The sequence below is a fragment of the Carassius carassius genome, chromosome 46 (genome assembly GCF_963082965.1).
Source record: "Carassius carassius chromosome 46, fCarCar2.1, whole genome shotgun sequence".
Lineage (NCBI taxonomy): Eukaryota > Metazoa > Chordata > Actinopteri > Cypriniformes > Cyprinidae > Carassius > Carassius carassius.
Window position 1 is genome coordinate 11428218 of NC_081800.1, and position 16952 is coordinate 11445169.

The 16952-nt window shown below is 36.9% G+C and overlaps 2 protein-coding genes across 7 annotated transcripts in view; both read right to left on the reverse strand.

Moving 5' to 3' along the window:
* Window positions 1-1714: 1714 nt before the first annotated feature.
* Window positions 1715-11738, reverse strand: LOC132129042 (uncharacterized). Of its 6 annotated transcripts, none has more exons than XM_059540461.1 (25): window positions 11600-11738; window positions 9689-9811; window positions 9448-9593; window positions 9143-9314; window positions 7553-9060; window positions 7139-7286; window positions 6923-7051; window positions 6739-6842; window positions 6608-6661; window positions 6274-6417; window positions 6077-6184; window positions 5731-5872; window positions 5333-5608; window positions 5190-5234; window positions 5025-5104; window positions 4752-4864; window positions 4410-4593; window positions 4223-4307; window positions 3976-4121; window positions 3654-3744; window positions 3375-3523; window positions 2678-2763; window positions 2480-2549; window positions 2241-2362; window positions 1715-2154 (listed from the first exon to the last, which is right to left on the reverse strand). In XM_059540461.1, exons 2-25 carry the CDS (start codon window positions 9798-9800, stop codon window positions 1998-2000), a joined length of 4371 nt encoding a protein of 1456 aa, XP_059396444.1. In that variant the 5' UTR covers window positions 9801-9811; window positions 11600-11738; the 3' UTR covers window positions 1715-1997. The 6 variants fall into 6 exon arrangements, with proteins under 6 accessions (XP_059396444.1, XP_059396440.1, XP_059396445.1 ...); XM_059540457.1 differs by lacking the exon at window positions 11600-11738 and adding an exon at window positions 10561-10947; XM_059540462.1 differs by lacking the exon at window positions 11600-11738 and adding an exon at window positions 10607-10946.
* Window positions 11739-15098: 3360 nt separating this feature from the next.
* LOC132129096 (DNA (cytosine-5)-methyltransferase 3B-like) overlaps window positions 15099-16952 on the reverse strand; it is a 66974-nt gene continuing 65120 nt past the window's right edge. Inside the window, exon 22 of the mRNA XM_059540543.1 lies at window positions 15099-16882. Within this exon, the coding sequence (XP_059396526.1) occupies window positions 16741-16882 (142 nt within the window). The 3' untranslated portion in view covers window positions 15099-16740. The remainder of the gene's footprint in view (window positions 16883-16952) is intronic.

A 16952-nucleotide genomic window follows, 5' to 3' on the forward strand; every position in this document is an offset into this window, starting at 1 on the left:
TCTATGTTACATTATGGCCCCGTAGAAACAGTTTTTGTAAAAATAGGCTAAAGATTGCGTCATAACCACTCGACTCTCTGTCGCATTACCGTACAGACAGGAGGAGAAGCTTGCAGGCAATTAACTTAATATGGCATACTGGCATTACATTTTAAAATACTATACAAAAAAATTAATCAGAATACTTACTCCTGCTCACTCAAGCCAAAGAACTCCACGCTCAAGCTCGCCATCTCTGCAAGATTAACGATGGCAGTTTTCACGCACAGCTACTAGAAGATTTACATCTGTCAGACAGGTTGCTGACGTCATCAAGCTTAGTTTGAGTCTGCGCGTCAGAAACGGTAGTGCTAAAAAACGCTAAAAATGGGCTTCACTTGTCTTAATTGAGTTACAATGGGGTCGCTGTGTCCATTTCTTTTACCATCTATGCTTGGAAGTGATACAAGTATAGTGACCCATACTCGGAATTTGTGTTCTGCATTTAACCCATCCAAAGCACACACACACACCCGAAGGAGTGGGCAGCCATTTATGCTGCGGCACCCAGGAAGCAGTTGGGGGTCGGTGCCTTGCTCAAGGACACCAGTCATGGAGATAGCCGTGTACATTTACTGCCCCCCGCCTACAATTCCTGCCGGCTCGAGACTCGAACTCTCAACCTTTGGATTAGAGTCCGAATCTCTGTTTATAAAGTCATGTTTACTCCCCCAGTGACAGCCGTCTGTAGCCTTGCTTCAAGTCGAACGCATATTTCGTTTCCCGTTGCCGCAGAATTCCCGACGAAGATTTTACCATGGCTGCATCCAAAAACTTAGGCAGGTGACTTGCTGCCTTGCTGTCTAATCAGGCAATGACTTTGCAGGCAGCGTTTTTGAACGAAGGGACCTCATGAAACGGATTTCGGACAAGCTTCTGAGGCAGCATAATGGTTTAATGATCTACAGCAAAATATAGAGAGCTTTGGTGATAACTAGCTGTATATTTCATTACTGTAATATTAATTTCTCGCTAGAAATGGCATAAAAAGTGAAAAACGTTGATCAGAAACATACATTTACACACAAACTGACCACCGACCGCAACTTTCAGACGCCATCTTTATTTTTTGGCCTAACTCTCATGGAATGGAACGCACAGGATTGTGGAATATCAAAGGCAGCGAAGGATATACATCTATGCTGCCTTCAGAAATCTGCCAAATGAAGGCAGCTCAGGAGACAGGAAGTGAAGCTAACTTTGAATTCGGACGTGTCTTGGTGCCTTTCTACCTTGGAATGCGTCCTTCGAAGGCAGCATTTTTCAGTTTTCAGGTGCAGCCCATGACTGTCCATCCAAAATACGCTTGTCTTTGCGTTTTTTAAAGTAAAAGTAGTTTGTGTCTCATTTAATTGGGTAGTTAATAACTTGTTTAAGACTTTTTAAATACTAAATAATGATACTAAAATACTGTTATCTGAAAACGTTGAATATAAAAATAATTACTACTTATTATATTAATTATGACTTAGATAAAAAAGTGCATTGTATAATAATTATCAAGGTAAAAAATTACTAGTGCTCAGGATATAAAAGCTACCAAGAGGCAAAATGCTTCAGATAATTAAAATGTGGGAGCAAAGATGCCATTTGGTGCATTACTTTTTTGAGACATTTGATAATTGTCTTTACTTTAGACACAGTAGTCATTTGGATCTTCACAGAGCACTGCACATTTATTTTGCTCATCATGTTTATTAACTTTGCTAAATCCCACATCGAATTTGTTACTCCATTTGTAGCTAAACATGACTGCAAATTAAGAAAATGACTTTTTTTTTTATAGTGACATGATTTGATGCAACATTCAATAAAATGGATTCAACCTTCTTCAGTTTCCCAGCATACATTATTCCAAACAAGTTAGTCATATTTTAGTTTAAAAATAAGGGTAAAACGATTAAAAACAACAAATTCTCAGAGGTCTATTCACACTGACAGAAAAAGATTGTGTCTTTTCATTTCAAGGGGACCTCGTCACAAGCAAAGTAATCCTTCAGTGGTGCTAGAAGATGTCTTATGACTGGGACGCTCCAGGACTTCCCCAGCACTCTCTGCCTCTGCAAACGCCCCAAATTTTTCACATCCGTGTAATGCTTCGGAAATCCAAATATTCTGTGAAAGTGTGAGAATCATCATAAAGAAAATATTTCTTTGTATTTACATTTTTATTTACAGCTAAGAGCAGAAGTAAAACTTACTTCTCCATTTCTGTGATCCATATATTGTCATCTTTTCCATTCATGGTGATGGGGAAATGTGCGTCATTGGTGCCCTGCTTCAGTGAGTGTGGTTTTGTGGTGATGGTGCGAACTTTTTCATACTAAAAAAAACAGTAAAAATTTCAGTTTGTACGAAAACATAACCCAGTTTCAGAACTCATCACTAGTAATAGGATATTTATGTACTGCATATCTTTGGTTAGGAGCTCATGACAGACCTTTGCAGAGCGGCCAGGCTCCAGACATTCCTGAAGACTCAGTTTATCTTTCTGAGATGCTATGATTGGTCTGGTCAAAACAGAATTAAATGGATGATGTATATCATATTTATATACTTTAGTTTACACTGTTGAATGCATTTTCCAGGTAAAAAAAAAAAAGCACGCGTGTTATTCATACGAATATAACTGACACACCTGTTCATGCCAGGTATGTTCCCCCAGAAGTATCTTGCTCTGTGAGCTGGACTCACTTTCACAGCATCAACAAGCACAGGGTTACACTAAAAACAAACCACACAGACTTACTACATTGACTAAAACATTCTTTAAAATTTTGATATATATAGAATCTGTAGGGGGCGAGAATGAGTCTTTAAACCAGTGTGTATGCCGACTGTGAAATTACCACATCAAACGTGATGTGCTAACATGGATGCAGCGAAGATGCCGCCGGGTTTGCTTCAGGGAATTTTTTATTTTTTTTTAAAGAAGCTTCCCAATGGAAACCTCATTTACAGCTTTCTCAAGCTGTTTGTGATGCATTTTGGAAACAGGAGATGAGCCCCTGGTCTAATGCACCACCAGTCTTGAGAAACCCGTTGACTTAACATTACTTTTAGTCATTATTTTATTTGGGTAGCACACATATTCTGAATGCCTTCGGCAGAATTCAAATGAGCCATTTTAATCTAGATTAATTCCAAGATTACAAAAAATTATCTATGCCCACCACTAATTATATATATATATATATATATATATATATATATATATTAATCTATGCCCACCACTAATTATATATATATATATAAAATGTAAGAGCTTTTTAAAATTTACAATAAGCTGCTAAGAGTATTTAGCAAAACTTCTATCCAACAAGAAAAACACTCACTTCCAGAAAGCGGCAAATGTCAGCTTTAACCCGGGTTTCCATGAACACCACGTTCTCAAACAGCCAGAAGAACGGCTGTGGGTCATCCTCCTTTGGCTTCATAACATTCAGAAGCCGATAAAATTCAAAAAAGAGCCGCCCTGTGCCCTCTGCAGAAAATAAAGAGGATCTCAGATGCAATGATGCCAACTATTAGCTGTTCTGACAAATGTTCAACAAAACTTTAAATCTGTTGTGTGAATCATGCACTAGATTTCAGTATCCAGACTTTTGACTTACCAAACAAGCCTTTCCTGGCAGGATTGACTATGGACAAGTCGTTACAAGGACTTCCACCAATGAGAAGATCAAATGGACCCCATTTGTCAATCTGAACAAAGAAAAAGAATAAATTTTTTTCTTTTATGAAAAGACCGTCTATGGAGGAACAGAAATCTCTCAGATTTCAATAAAAATATTTTCAGTTGTGTTACGAACATGACCAAAAGTCTTGTGGTTTTAGAATGACATGAGGGTCAGTAAATGATGACAATTTTCATACTGGGGTAAACACTCTAAAGACAAAAAAACTAGATGATGAAAAACGATTTTGCAACCATACATGCTTTTTCGTAATGTTTTTAACATCATCCACATGAGTGATTTTTCCATCATGGTTGATCATGGAAACGGTAATGGAATCTTCATCAACTTCTGAGGCCACATATTTTTCCACTTTAAAGCCAAGATCCCTTAAGACAAGATATCCTGAAACATAAAAATGCATTTATATGTGTCGTATAACCAGTACAAGAACACTAGAATAAGTGTATTAAACTAAAGTGGTGGAGGAATACGGGCAGTTTTACCTGTGGCTATACCATCAAATAAAGAAAGCACTCTTATCGGACGTCGCTGGTTAGCAGGGATTGATGGATAAACACGATGGGGCTCCTAAGGAGAACAAATGTCATTGGTCGAACCAATTCAAATACAAATAAGGAAGATCATACAATATTTTTGCAAGATGTTGAACATTATGAAACAACCACTCACAAACTCCATAGCGCTGTTGTTGGCAAAGAATTCCTGAACTTGGATGCTCCAGTCATTCCTGGGCTTCAAAGCTCGAGAGCTGCTCTCAGGTGCACACAGGTAACACGTCCACGGGTCCACATTTTTCAGCCGGTCAAATGTGCCCTCACCCACCAGGATATCCAGACAGTCCACACAGTAGGAGCTAGGGAAATGTAAAAAAAGACCAAGTTCAACTCATCTAAGAACACTAGGGGAAATACAACATACATACATGCTTTCAAGCTACTAATTTTATCAGATTTTTGCTTTCCCTGGGAATCAAACCCATCTCCTGTTATCAACATTAACATAAACACTCACCGACAACAGTTGTCATGGCCACACAGAATGACCTCCATGCCAGAACAGCAGACGGTGCAGTACGACTGATAACCATCTTCATCATATCTGTACAGCGTCTCCGCGAAATTATACTACATGTGACAAACGTACACACAAAGACAATCACTGAAAGATTGTATTTCATAATATGACTGTATACTTGATTTTATGCAACATTTATTAACAGCTGTAGCTGGCAAAAACAAAACCCCTGTGTGGAGAGAACTACAGCTGTGTAACGGTATTTAGTACCTTGCAGTTCGAGCACAGCCTTCCTTCGAAAAGTGGGTGGATGATTTCGACAGGCGTACTCCCACATGATAAGCAGAACTCTGAGGAGGAGTAGAAGAAGTTAAGTTAGGATGACCTTCACTCATTAATAACAGTTACTGCAATTTTTATGAAAGGGTTTCTGACCTTCAATGTTTCTCTTGTTTTCCAGAAATTCATGCACCATTTGATCTTTCAAAACATTTCAATAAACACCAGGTTACTTAGTTTTTTTTTTTCTTTGCCATTACAATTTTAAAAGCAACAATAAATGTTAATGATATACTTACGTCTTTTTTGGCTGTTCTGTCTGGACTCGATATGTACGCTTGGGGTAATATTTTGATGCTTATTCCTCTGTGCAGGTTTGTGTTTTCTACGCGTCTTCACAGTATGCCAAGATCTCTGATTCCATTTTGAATACATGTGTTTTCTATAAACATCGGTTGTCCCAAGGTCTATCGAGCCACTGTGTAGCTCCAGGGATTCAGGGAGTTTACTGAGAGACACAGTTAATTCAAATAACTTTCCTGTAGAGTCCTTGTGCTTTCTCATGTTCCTATTCACTGATCGAGAAAGAACGACAGATATAAATACATAGTAAATGAATACAGCATTTGATACTACATGCTACACTTTAGAATAAAGCAGTGAGGTTAAAGAGCGCCCTCTTGTGCTTATTGCATACCATTGCATTCTGATCGAGGTTGAAGTCCTTCTGGACCCAATGGTTCAAAGCCTCCAAAGGCCCAGTCCAACATGATTCTAAACAGTTCATCTTTAGAGTTGCTCTCAGGAGAAAAAAACATCCGACTTCGTCTAGAGGCCACCTACAGACACATGAACAATCACACAATGAGATGCAAATATGTTTTTGTACTAACAATTGGAAGTTTTTTTTAAGGCTTCAAAGGTTAAGTGATTTCTGTGCCACTAGCATAACCAATAGGAATTGCAGCAATTGCAATTGAAGAAATTGCAAACTGCATGCTAGTGCATGAACTACAGATCACTAATAACAAAACTTTTCTTACCTGCAGAGAACTAAAAATTGCATCTTTGTACGCCATTACTGTAGCGAAGGAATTAGAACAGAAGCACTTGGCAAATGAAAAAAAGGGCAGGAGATTGTCTGCTTGGACCTGCAACAGACAATTTGTAACATACTCATATTTAAGTAAAAGATTAGCCAGAAGCTTGCACATAAGACTCTGCAAAGCAATTTTTCTACCTCTGTTATCATCCTGTTCCCAAAGAATATCACTTTACGCATGGAGCCACAAGGCCTCTTGCTGTCCCAGCTTTGAACCAGTCCAGGCCAAAGACCAAAGCCCTCAATCGGCCCCCAAACCATCTCACCCACTGTGTAACCATCCTAAACAGAAAACACAGCACTTGTTGGATGGAGAGTCTAAAGTCTAACTCTTATTTTACTGATGCTAAAACACTTTATCCTGTTCCATCTTAAAAAGTTAAAAGCACTTCTCACTTTAGTTTTAGTTTAATTGCACAGAAGTAATAAAAAAAAAAAAGCATTTGTATTATAATATTAAAATAAAAGTTACCTGGATTTCGGTTTTCTCATTGTTTTCTGTAGAAGATGTATTTTCTTTTCTTTTCTGGCAGAGAAAGCAAAATGTTTAATAAAGCTATCCAGAACTAAACATAAAACAAAAACAAATGAGCAGACATTTACCGCATAATTACATGTAACAGCATCACAGTTGTAATCGTCATCATCATCAGTGATTTCATCATCATCATCATCGTCTAAGATCACAGACACATATGGATAATCCCCTAGCAAAAAGAAGGGCAAAGTAAGTTTTTTCTCAATGTTGCAGAACTGTAAAAGAAAATATCACTAGCTTTTATAATACCTTCTGTGTTATTTTGGCTTTCTGTGTCTGAATCAGAAATGATTTGCACAATATCATCCACTTCCATTGGTTCAATGTCCTCCACGACTATTGGTGCCATGTCATCCATTTCCGTTAAGTCAATGATATCTGAAATTCAAATGCAAAGTAAGTACAGATCAGCTCCTCAATATATCTTGAACCTTACAAAGTATATGTACATGTACTTGTCATTACCGGACATGGCGCTCCCTTGAGTCTCTGGGCTGAGATGTGATGGAGCACTTTTATATGAACTGCTGTCTGTAACATCATCCTCAGCCATGTCCTTCTCCACCAACTCCTCTATTTTTCTCTCCTTGAGATAGTCATTTTGTTGAAACATCTGTGATACAGACAACCACACACAAACACAAACCAAACATTCAGATGTTTGTTTGGATGCTCTAGATGGTTGACAGTGCATTGCTATGGACCAAAGATGCTCTGATTGTTCTCGACCCTTTAAATATCTTCAGAGGTCCCTTAATCCAAACTTAATTAATTTTCATAACCACTGTCACATTTAAAGGGAGAAATGATATCTTATCACACAGATATCTGATAAATTATATTTTGGTTTCTCAAGCTCTTCATACACCAGCAACTCACCTGTTCAAAAATGATCTCTTTTTTCAACGTTCTGGGCAAAGCCAACAAGCTAACGATTAATTTCCCAAAACTAGATGTCCTTCCCATAATCCTCAGCTCTGTCTTCCAGTACTGCTCCATTGACTGGTTGGCTAGGTGTACGTCACCTCCATCAATGAACTGGTACTCCAAAAACTCATCTGTGAGTAAGCTGACATTCTCAGGGCTCGAGCAAACTCCAAAACAGACACCTAAATCTTGGACTATTTTGCCAGTCACCTCAAGCTTTTTTCCTGGACTCAACACCAATGACAAGTTTCTCAGAATGGAATCGGAGAAGGGTAAACGTTGAATAATATTAACAGTTACAGTCGTGTAGAAGGAGATGATGGAACTGTGGAATGTCTCCAAGTAGTCTGTCAAATCTTCAGACCATTGCAGGATAAAGTCAGCAGCCTGTTTGCCGACTTCAACATCTCCTCTTGGTAAATGTCCCACTGTTTCCTGTATAAGCGAGGTCTTGCCTCTTCTAAGAAAAAACTCGGCTGCTTTGGGTCTGAGAAAACTTGCTGTGTAGAATCTCACTAATTGAGAAGCGTCTTGAAGCAGCTGTGTCACACTGACACCTCGTTCAATATTCTGCTGAAAATCGCAAAGCGGTTGCAAAGCGTGGCTAAGAAAGAGTACGCCGAGTCTTATTTTGGGGTCACTAAGACGATGACAGATTGCTTTTTCATCTGCATCCAGAGATCCAAAGTATTTCTCAAGGTCTGACCAAGCTAAAGTCATTTTCTGGATGATTCTCCAGAAAAGAGAGCATTGGGACGTCAGGGCATTTCTGAAGTTCGAACAATCAACATCTTCAAGCAAAGTTTGTAGAGCAGCTGGGAAAGCTGGAAAGTGCTTGTAGATCTCTGTGATGAGATTTAGAATCAGGCCAGAAATCTCCATTTTCTCAACACCGCTGTGACACACTTCTCCTGCCATATCTGTAAGTCCACATAAAGACACAATCTCAGGTTTCAGCAACTTTAGACCTGAAAGAAGACCTTCATGATCTGGGAAATTTGAATAAAATATTGCCATGTTTATTAGAGGTATCCTGAACTTCTTCAGCATCTCCACTATGCAGGTACAGATGGCATCAGCAGTCTCTTTCTCTGGATGAAGAACATCAAGCAGTCTGAATTTGTTTTCCCCAGTAACTTTGTCAAAAAATCCCAAAAGCGGTACACTGGCCTTGTTCTCATCCTCAAGCTCCACTCCATGGAATAAATAAAGGCAGTATGGAGTCTTACTGCAGAAGTCTGAATTTTCTTCCCGACATTTCAGGCCTAATACTACATTGTCCTTGCTATTGGCACAGTTTGATCCAGCATCAGGTAAGCCATACTTTCTGATGAAACACATTGTGGCCGGACTCCGGAAGAAAGACTCATGTGACCCCCTCTTAACATTTAGCATTTTCTGGTTTAGATACTTTGTTTGCACAGGACTGTAGAGTCTTGAAGATGGGTCTTCATTTTTAGCTATCAATAAAAAGAAAAAGAAGTCACAAAAAATGACATACAGGTCACAACATCTATAAAATTTCAAAAGGTAAACACCTACAGATGTTAAATTCTCTGCTTGATTTCAATGACACAACTTCCTGTACAACAAAACCCTCCTGAGGGTTATACTTCTCCTTTGCAACATTGTGATCATATAGATCTTTGAACCATGTAAGCAAATCTAATGTTTTCAGGATGTCTCCATTCATTAACGATTTCAGCTCCAGTTCCTATAAACAAAGAGAGAAAATGCATTGTTTACAATAAAGCATGTTGATCATTGGATAGCCATACAATTAAAAAAATGTTATATGATGCATTTTTTTTGCTATCATAAATCAGAGTTTTAATTCAGTTGCTCACTTTCTTGATCTGTGCCTTGCTGAAAGCTTCCTGTAGAAGACTGTAATTATCCAAGATGTCTGCATTTTCTTTTGCTGTGAACTTCACTTTATTTATGTCGATAGATCCAGGCCGAATGATGTCCATCAACTGACAAAAAGCGGCACCTGGAAAAAAAACACCATAAAAGTGTCACTGAAAAATATCTAACATTCAGCACTTTCCTATTAAAATGTTTAATTTAACCTGGAAACAAAAATACCTGAACATGTGTGCTCCACCTGGCTGAAAGTGGAATGCAGTATTTCATTGAGCCAGTCCAGCAGCTCACTGAGATTGTGTTTCTCATCTCCAGTCTTCACATTCACCACCATTTTTCCATAACCTGTGAAGACATTATTGTAATATATTAGTCTGCGTTGATAAAGTATGTAATAACTCCTTAATTTGTCAAATATTTGTCCACTATATGCGCCAAACGTGAGTTTCTTCATTCAAATAAACAAAACAAAAAAAAAATCACAGACCAAACAGATATTTTCTTCTTGACAAAAATGCTCCCGCCTAAAGTTGAATGACGTTTTGGAAAATAAGAACACAAGAATCTGTTATAGAACATATCCGCGCATGCGCATCCCTCTATTTCCCGCGAAAACTTAAAGGGAGGAAACCGCTGTAGTGGCCAATGAAGCGCGAGCAGCCTCCCAAGTATCCAATAGCCATTCATCCACATTGCATTGTGGGACACAGACTGCACGGAAAACAAAATGGGAGGAAAAAGTAATGTCTTAACAAACATGTTACCGTTCGTTGATAAAATGTATTCAACATGTTATACGTTCACACAATGCGTTAAGGCAATTAGAGATTACTTTTTACGTGTAATCTTAATATACTTGTCCTAGACTAACCGTGTATATAGTGTTTATCCTTGTGTAATTTGTTAACATTTTTGTGTTTAGATGCACTTTAGCAAAAACTAAAATATCGTCAACGATATATTCACGTATTAATTAATATCGAATGTTGCATGCAGTCTTTTAACCAGGTTGATAAATACAAACGACTTAAAAACCTACAAACATTCATAGCTATCTTTAGCGACACGCAGATGTCCAGATCGCACACGCGCACCCGCTGTACAACTTTTCCAGAGAGTAAAATCCATTACATGTATTACTCCTTAAACCACCCTGTCCGCTCGGTGTACCGGTAGTAGGACCTCCCTCTGGCGATGCCTTGAGGTCAGTGGATCATCGGATCGGTCGGTCTGACGCAGGGCAGTCGATAGCGTTTGAATCCAGAAACGTTCCGCTGCACGCGTCCTGCTGCTTTGCAACGTGGAAACACCGTACGGTCACTGGTGGGAATTTTGATTCATCCTAGTGACTCGAATCTTTCGAATCAGTTAAAAGATTTGTTCAATGATTTTTGTAAATAGCATCGTTACTCCAGTAGGTGGCGATCATTCACTGCGTGTCTTTTTCTGTGTTATAAGCGAGTCTTGAATTTACTCAACCGATTCGCAAAAAAAAAAGAAAAAAGAAAACACCGAGTCATTTCAACCGAAACGTATCATTATCTGTTATAGTTTTATGTTTGGATATAAACTAAACGATATTGAAAAAGTTGAATCATATGCATTTCCCAAATAGTTCAATTATTCTTCTTCCTTTGTGTTGTTGTGAACCATACATACTTAATAAAATCACACGACGAACGACGTGCCTCTCTCAGCGAATCTTGTGTAGATGTAAAGAAATGACTTAGTGATGGGGGCGTGGTCGCTCAGTCGCTCCAACCAATAACATGCTTTTTACGACCCGCGTTGGAAAGCGGTTTTGGACGTGCAAACAGAAAAGCGGTTGGTTCAGAAAAAGGAGAAACGGAACGAAAAATAGCCGAATTCAGAGTAACATGCAACCACACCACGCTTAGGCCTATTATTTCTTCAAATGACAGTAGTGGTGAGAGTCTATTCCGAATTCAGCATATGAGTGCATGGAAGTGAATGAAGATGTTGTATTACGATGTTATATAGTAATTGATATTTATGTATCTATAAATAAATGGTTAAAACATGAGACGAAGCATGCAGATTAAGATAATATGTTGGAATTGCATATTACGATAATTGTTGAGAAGCATACAGTATAACGCTAAGATGACCTACTGTTTTTGCAAACACGTACAACACGTTGATTAAGGTTTCCAGCAATACTTTAAACTCAAATCGGCGTTTGTTTTTGTAATGGCGGCTAGTGATGCTTGAACCGGAAGTGACAAAATAACGAGCGCGGCAATTTGTACTTGAATGTGCAAGACAGTTAACTTATTTAAACTGTTCAAAACAGCTCCCTATGTTGATTGCAAACTGATATTTCTTATATTATTTGAATAATTAATGCACTGGTTTGTAGCGCAAATCACTTTACAGCTCACTGCATTTTGATATTCTTCTAGTTATCTACCTATCCATATATTGTCAAAGCCCCATGATGCTTTGCGCGGAACTGTAAACAGTCAGTGAGTGCCAATAAAGGTTCGCTTATTCATTTGCAAGAACTGTACAGTGAGGTGACTTTCTCATCACTCTTCAATCGAACATCAAAAGCAAATTGTGTAAATGTATTAAGAAATTAATATCAGAATAATCCCAAAAGTTCAAATGATTTAGTTACAGTTAAAACAGCAATATAATGGGCATGTTAAATAATACTGTATAGCTATGCTGGTCTATTATGAAAAAATAACTGTGTGCCGCTTTAATCAAAACCTTTTCCTCATAAACTGGAACACTGATGGACATTTCAGACAGCTTTCCTCATTTTTACAGATAAATGTTTCACTAAAGCTTGAGAAATATTACAGTGAACACTGCTGATAGGATTATTTGTAGAGCAGCCTCTCTGATTAGGCTATTTTCAATTATTTTGTTTTCATTCATTTTGAATGTTCCCTAAACAGGAAGTGCTACCCAAATTAAAAATGTAAATCTTAACTTAAGTTTTAAATAAATTAGAAATTTAGTAAATTATTTTGGGAAAAGGTGAATAGCAGTTAATTAAGTCTAGCAGGTTCACAGAAAATAGCTTTCCGTGTTGCAAAATAAGGTGGATATGTCACGTAAAATTTATAAATAACCTACACACTCGCCACTGAAGTGTGATGTATTATGTCCATCATTCTAGAGCTTTGCAGGAGATCAAATGTTCTATAGCAAATTATTTTACATTTAATTACAGAAAAATAGACATAGACTACATTTTTTATAATTATATAAATACTTTTTTTTTTCTTTTGTTATTGGTCTTGTGAATAAAGCACGAATGTGCGTCCACAACACAGTGAGCACTGACTGCAGATTTTGTTGATTGTAAAACTGTACGGTCATTCCTGGTATTTTGTATTCTATTTTAGTTAAAATGTTGAACAATATCAATTTAATGCTATCTTAAAGGTTTAGTTGACCCAAAAATGAAAATTATGTCATTAATGACTCACCCTCATGTCGTTCCAAACCCGTGAGACTTCCGTTCATCTTCGGAACACAGTTTAACATATTTTAGATTTAGTCTGAGAGCTTTCTGTCCCTCCATTGAAAATATATGTATGGTATACCATGTCCAAAAAGGTAATAAAACATCATCAAAGTAGTCCATGTGACATCAGAGGGTCAGTTAGAATTTGTTGAAGCATTGAAAATAGATTTTGGTCCAAAAATAACAAAAATTACGACTTTATTCAGCATTGTCTTCTCTTCCGGGTCTGTTGTGAGCGTGTTCAGGTCAGAGTTTTATTACCTTTCTGGACATGGACAGTATTCAATGGAGGGTCAAAAAGCTCTCGGACTAAATCTAAAATATCTTAAACTGTGTTCCGAAGACGAACGGAGGTCTCACGGGTTTGGAACGACATGAGGGTGAGTCAATAACGACATAATTTTCATTTTTGAGTGAACTAACCCTTTAATCATAAATAACACCATTTGAATCATATGAACAAGCAGATTGAAATTGGGGAATTTTTTTTTAAAACATTAAGCTACCAAATGCCATAATTTTTCCTATGTCCGCAGGCTTGTGTCTATACCATTGTCATGATAATACAGTATTCACAATGAGTTATCTCTGATGTAGCCTGTAGGTTTTTCAATTATACAATTTTATTTAATAGGTTTAATAAAGGATTTCAGTGTGTCCCTCAAGTTATTTTATACTCTGTTATTTTGACTAACACCACTTCCTTGGAGCGAAAACAGCTTGGGAATGTCAATGAGATATTTCAATACATTCAATACATCCACTCTGTTGAGGAAAATATGAAAAAAGTCAGTGGTAAATAATTTCTGTGAAATTAAAAATAAAAAAGCCTGCAATTTAATATCCTAGGTACTACTAAAAATGTAGTGTTTTGTGACCTTAAAGAGCATGATGGTTTGTAGGGCATAAGAAGATCAGTTAAATATAGGAGCTAAACCATTTAATGCCTTCTAGATCAGTAGCAATATTTTGAAATCAGTATGGAACTTAATAGCTAACCAGTGTTAGCAGTGTAGCTAACCATACATTTTTTGACCAGGTAAGACCCCTAGCAGCTGCATTTTGGACTAACTGTAGCTTGTTTATTGAAGATGCAGGGCAACCAGCTAGTAGCTTATTACAGTAATCCAGTCAAGAGGTCATGAATGTGTGAACTAGCTTTTCTGCATCAGAATCAGATAACATGTTCAGTAGCTTAGCAATGATTGTGGTGGAAGAAGACTGTTTTTGTAACATGAAATTAGATTTTTGAAAGAGAAGTATAATACCCAGGTATTTAATTGCAGATGATGATGTAATAGTACATCATTCTGTTTAAAAATTGTATTCTAAGAAATTCTGTGCAGATTTTAGGTCCAATAAGTAATACCTCAGTCTTGTTTGAATTTAATAATAACTGAATAACTGGTCATCCAATTTTTTATATATTTAACAAATTCTGTCAACTTGTTTAGTTTAGAAATTTCATCTGGTCGTGATAATATAACTGAATATCATCAGCATAGCAGTGGAAACTAATTCCATGTTTTCTAATAATGTTGCCAAGTGGCAGCATGTATGTTGAAAATAACGGAGGGCCTAATACGGACCCTTGCAGCACCCCATAATGTACTGATGTTATTTACTGATTATGATTTTTCACCATTTAAGTAGACAAATTGGTAATGGTCTGCTAAGTACAATCTAAATGCCTGTCCCTGAATATCAGTGTAATTTTGTAAGAGTATGTCATAGTTTATAGTATCGAAATGAAACACTTTGATCAAGTAAAACTATTATTGGGACACATCCTTGATCAGAAGCTAGAAGAAGCGAAGTCATTTGTCATTTTAATGAGCACCGTTTCTGTGCTTTGATGAGGTCTGAATCCTTAATGGGGGGGAAATTGAGTCGTTTATTTTCTGAACATTTTAAGATTTAAAGACATTTAGAGGCATCTAATACAGGTGAATTTTGTCAGTGTTTCAAAGTCTCCTTTTTATCAATTTCCTTTATAAAAACACAAGGTTTATGATTATATATAAAAAATAAAATAAAACATGAGCTTTATGATTATATTCATTTCAAAAAGGTTGATATGAACCCCAGTCATAACCACATAATTATAAGCAGACACAAAACACGAAAACACAAGCTCAAACAGCTTTGGAGTCTTTATTGGTTTTTCTCAGGATACTAACATTTTTTTTATTTTTATTATTTGGTTTCTGTCTTGATGTTTATACCACAGGTCCCAAAAGGAAAATATATTGTATACAAAAAACTATAAGAAAAAAAAGTAAATATCAACTGACTGTATAAAAGCACTGTTAATGTTCAACGATATAGATTAACATGTACATTGTTACCAAATAAACAAGTAAACAGACAGCTTTATATATCAAATTGAAAGATCTACTAAGCAAAATATTAATGCTATGATATCAAAATAGTTTACACTACAGTAAAAAACCTTTAAGAAAATAAAACGACAGTAGGCACATTTTTGCACTGTTTTACATACATTTTTGCATGTCAAGATTTGTACAAGACAAATGTAATTTACATGCATCATCCAACAAAATTCTGTTCCGTGTCTTATATGAAGTATTACAGTTACTTTAGTCTTCAAGCTTTGAGTTTGGACAGTAGTTTACATTTGGCATACAATTAGACGTATAAAACAGTTACAGCATTAGGTCTATCAAACAAAAGCAGAAAATTCTTCACAACCCCTAGAATGGCAGGCTGTATCTGTTCTCTTCAAAAGGCACCACACATTAAGTGTTTTAGACAGTTGAGGCATCAGTTTTAAGCTACAAAGATACAATGCGTGATATAATACGTTTGTTACAACAGAAGGTATAAAAACAACAGTTTCAAAAGACAAATGAAAGCCTCCATGTGAGAGAAACCCATATAGAGCTAACAAGTTACATCTACACCAGTGCCTCATCATAAAGGTCAATCTAAAAAAAATTAAGGTATAATAAGAAAGCTTAAAAACTTGCTGAAATGTGTTATTAAAGTTTGTAAACATTAATTTCAAGGTAAAATACAGTACACTGATCTCTATCTTGAGTAATTATTTGACACAAATTACTTATGAAGAAAACAATCGTGTAATGTTTAGCAGGCTAATGCCCTCGAGTTCTGCTAATAAAAACACCTTCTGGTTATTCTGTTATTGTGCAATGTTACAGAGGGAATGTAAGCTGTATGAAACAGGAACGGGGCTTTGTGTTTGTACGTTTGCATTGATAAATTTCAAGTATTCTTCTCACAGCAACAATACTATGTAAATGTGTCACATGCAAGTATACTGATTCTTTGACATAATAAGAAATCGCACATTTGTACATTCTTTAGCCAGATAAGCTGTAAAATGTTTAACTTTCTTTTTTAATTGTTTGAGATTGTAAGGCAACGTGGACAAAGTTTTTATTTATTCCCTCATGATAATAAAGGATAAAATCTAACTGCATGTGTTGAGATGAACCCTGAAAGTTTCAAAGACCTCGACAGGCACATCAATTAAAAAAATGTCTAGTACAAAAGCTATCTGTGTTTTTACTAACTGATGCTCTAAGCATCACAACACAGTGTCTACCTTGAGATTGGTATGATGGTCAAGACTACTCTTGTCCTCAAGTCAGCTCAATGTCTCAGCTGGTCTTTGCAAAGCGAGAGATGAACTAGTCTCCAAGAGCTCCTTATTGAGGACATTAGGTTTTGTACATTGTTATTATGCTTGTTGTGTAACTTTAAACAAACTGATCGTGGACTACATGTGTTATTCACAGGCAAAGTAGTCCTTTAGTGGGGCGAACAGGTGCCGGATTACAGGAACACTCCAAGACCGTCCCAGTAGCTTCTGCCTGGCACCACGGCCCATGTTAGACATATCAGTGTAGTGGACAGGAAATCCAAAAATCCTGACAAGAGAAGGAGAGAATAAATGATTTTTGGGTCAATTAAGTGACATTATTTATTATCTATTATTAT

What these genes read in the sequence shown, in the direction of transcription:
- LOC132129042 (XM_059540457.1), bottom strand. Translation starts at nt 10,594, where the DNA reads ATGGATTTTACTCTCTGGAAAAGTTGTACAGCGG. An exon ending in GGTGGAGCACACATGTTCAG is followed by an intron (nt 9,594 to 9,688) that starts GTATTTTTGTTT and finishes TTTTTTTTCCAG; the next exon opens with GTGCCGCTTTTTGTCAGTTG. An exon ending in GGAACAGGATGATAACAGAG is followed by an intron (nt 6,185 to 6,273) that starts GTAGAAAAATTG and finishes TGTCTGTTGCAG; the next exon opens with GTCCAAGCAGACAATCTCCT.